Here is a 3,052-nt window from a genome sequence, read left to right on the forward strand (position 1 = left end):
GGGGTAGTAGAGTGGGGCTGGCGAGGTAGGGAAAGAGGTTGGGGGCGTATCGTAGCAAAGGGGGGAGGGGGATGGACGGGTGTCACAATGGGGCTCAAAGTGGTGGCCCGCTAGCGGTGGGCACATCGCCGTGACCCGTGAGCAGGTGATGCGCGGTGGGTCCCGCCCGCGGCGGGTTAGGGGTAGGCTTGTGCGTCATGGAATATTAGCGGCGCGGCTTAGGAGCGCAGGCGGGCCAAGTCTGCCTGGTCATATCGCACCGAACACACTGTAGGCGGCACGACACACTGTAGCCAGCGCCCCGCGCCTTACAGGTGGCGTCCCTGCCCAGGATGGACTGAGAGGCCATGGACCGGCCGGCCGGCCAGCAGACCGACGCCGACGTGGACCTCCTGAGGCCGCCGTCGACGCCCTCGCCGCCCGGCTCGCCGCACTACCGCCCCTGCCGGCTGTCTCCGACGCCGCCGCCCGAGGACGACGACACCGAGGACACGATGCTCGTCGTGCCCACGCACCCTTACCAGCACCACCGCGGCCACGGCGCCCGGCGCATGTCCGCGACCACGCCGGGCACGCCGCGCAGCTTCTACTACCACCGCGGGCGCTACAGCGAGTCGTCGCCGACGTCCTCGGCACCCGCTTCGCCCCAGAGGTCGAGGTCGCCGTCACCCAGCCCCTGGCTACTGTCGCCCGGCTACGAGCAGTACCGCCAGTCGCTGTCCGTCCCCGCCGCGCTCGAGTACGGCGAGGCATCCAGCGATGACCTGTCATCCGAGTGGGACTCGGACGTGCAGGAAGTGTCGCCGTTGACGCCCAAGGTGAATGGCTTAGGGGCGGGGACCGCTAGGGTTCTGTATCATGTCACATCGAACGTTAAGGTAGTTTGACACCAATGCGAACCTATTCAATGATCGTACTGCAGCCGCAGTATTCTTCGGTCGAAAGCGGGGATCTGTGAGCTATCAAAGATGCCGTTGCAGTTGAATATACCGTCCGAGTTTGAGGTTTTTGTATACGTATTCGTGTTTGGGGCCGAGGCGAACTTCTTTTAATTTTTTTCTTTGTTTCTAATCAGTTGGGACCATTTTCTCATTCATTCCCTCATTTTCTCACTGTCTCGTTTTTATAATTCCCCTTTCCGCCGCGTTTACAGCCGGCCGTATGTGGGTACCTAATCTAATTGCACCATGACGGGCGTATCCGCCCTATCGCCGCCCTGACCCCCCTTAACACTCTTTTTAATCAGAGGCACCCGGGCCTTGCATTGGCCAGGGGCGATAGGGGTCATCTCTCCACTTTCGGCCCATAGCAGCATAGCAGTTCCCGGCAGGTCCGTCTGCCCCCATGTCCTTTGTGCGACCACCTTTTCTTAATTATGTTAACAAATGGACTTTCGCACGTCGAGCAGAACGTATATCTGGCTGTGGAACGATAAAACAATATCCTAAAATGAATCCAAATTTTATGAAACAAAAAACATACTGGTTCTTGAATGTTTTTGCCGTTGGTGGCAGGACTGGCCAGTCGAAATGAGTTTCTTTTATCAGGCCGCAATGACAGCTTATCTTCATAACAAAATTAGTAATAATAACGACGATCAAGTCCGATGACCTTGAGCAGAGTAGGGAGGGGAGGGGCGGAGAGGGAGGGGAGGGGGCGTAGCAGCACTCCTCGGCAACGCGAACCGCGCCCGCGCGGGGTAACCCGACCTCGCGTTGGTGACCCCTGACCGCGCTCCGCCCCGCCCCGCCCGCCGCCTCGCCTGCGTGAGTGATGGATGGACCCACCCCTCCCTGCCTCCTCTCAGGTTAATTGAATGCACCTCCTGCCGGGGTAACATTTCACTCCCACTGCCCACGACGCGGGTCGGTGCCCGCCGACCCTTTCCTTGTGTTTTCGGGTCCGCGCCGCGGTGGCACCGCTCCGTCAGCAGCGTTGTTGGGTTACGCAAGTGCGCTGCTGAAGATGTTCATCGCCCTCCTCCTGGGCGGCGGCGCCCCGGCGCTGCGCCTGGCGCCTCGCAAACAGGCCATCGCCGATAGAGCCGGTGCGGGGATCATAACCTGCGCAACATGCGGCCGATGGGATGGCCGATAGGCTGATAAGGTGGGGCAGCGGCGGAGGCTGCGGTCGACCAAGGGCGGCGGGCGGAGCCGAGCGGGCCGTTCACGCCATAACTAACGACAACGGCGGCAGTGAACTGTTAGACACGGTGTCGATGAGCATCGCGTTGTCTGTGCGTTGAGTTACTTGAAGCGATTGTGCATCGCCCTCGAGGCCAATACTTCCCTCCTGCTTGAAATCTGGCGCGTTTGTAGAAAAATTTTCTTCCTGACAATAAAGCTGACATGCAGAAGAATGCAGCTAACATGAAAACAAAAGTCACCATGTAGAAGCATAGCGATTTTTGTTTACTTCTCTTCCTCACATTCTTCTGCATTTTAGCTTTACCGGAATGTTTTATTCTGTTTAAATAGGCACAATGTCGTTTGTCGTCAATTTATTTTCGTGTTTGCTCAGTTTAGCTGGCATTAGTCTTGGTCAGGGTCTCGGACCGCCTCCTCCGCGGGTTTCCTCAGCAGCAGCGGCGGGAGCGACGGCAGTGACGTCAGCAGCGCGCTGTCACGCGGTCTCCCCCCCCCCCCCCCCCCCCCTCTCTCTCCCTTCCTCTCTCTCTCTCTCTCCCCCCCTCTCCTTTTGCCGAATCCTGGCGGCGCCAGTTTCCCGTGCTCATTGACTCGCGTGTCTTGTGTGTGTGTCATTTGGGTCGCTTGTATGAACGTGCTCGCCGCGGCGTATTTCGGAGGAGCCTGCGGCCTGCCCACACGGTCCTGCTCCTTCCTCATATGGTCCTTGGTGTCGTCCGCTAAACGGCTGTACGCCGCGGCCCCGGGCCCCGCTGGGCCACCGCCGCGGCCGTGGCGTGGCGTAGCGTGGGGGGAAGTGGGCCACAGGAAGTCCGCTCGCTCAGTACGTCCTGCTGTGCGATGTATGTCCGTCCAAATCGACGCGTGGCGTCGCCGAGCTCCGCGCCTTACCCCTCCCCGCCCAC

The 3,052-nt window shown here is 60.0% G+C and overlaps 2 protein-coding genes across 10 annotated transcripts in view; one reads left to right on the forward strand and one right to left on the reverse strand.

Moving 5' to 3' along the window:
• LOC127750473 (uncharacterized) overlaps nucleotides 1–1,104 on the forward strand; it is a 41,805-nt gene extending 40,701 nt beyond the window's left edge. For all 3 annotated transcript variants that reach the window (XM_052272180.1, XM_052272181.1, XM_052272182.1), the window contains one exon: nucleotides 315–1,104. In XM_052272180.1, coding sequence (XP_052128140.1) covers nucleotides 348–887 — 540 coding nt within the window. In that variant the 5' untranslated portion in view covers nucleotides 315–347 and the 3' untranslated portion in view covers nucleotides 888–1,104. The remainder of the gene's footprint in view (nucleotides 1–314) is intronic.
• Nucleotides 1–3,052, reverse strand: part of LOC127750474 (uncharacterized) — a 111,607-nt gene that overhangs the window by 1,437 nt on the left and 107,118 nt on the right. The gene's annotated exons all lie outside the window — the stretch shown is intronic.

This window comes from Frankliniella occidentalis, unplaced genomic scaffold (genome assembly GCF_000697945.3).
Source record: "Frankliniella occidentalis isolate FOCC.00 unplaced genomic scaffold, Focc_3.1 Scaffold194, whole genome shotgun sequence".
Classification (NCBI taxonomy): Eukaryota; Metazoa; Arthropoda; class Insecta; order Thysanoptera; family Thripidae; genus Frankliniella; species Frankliniella occidentalis.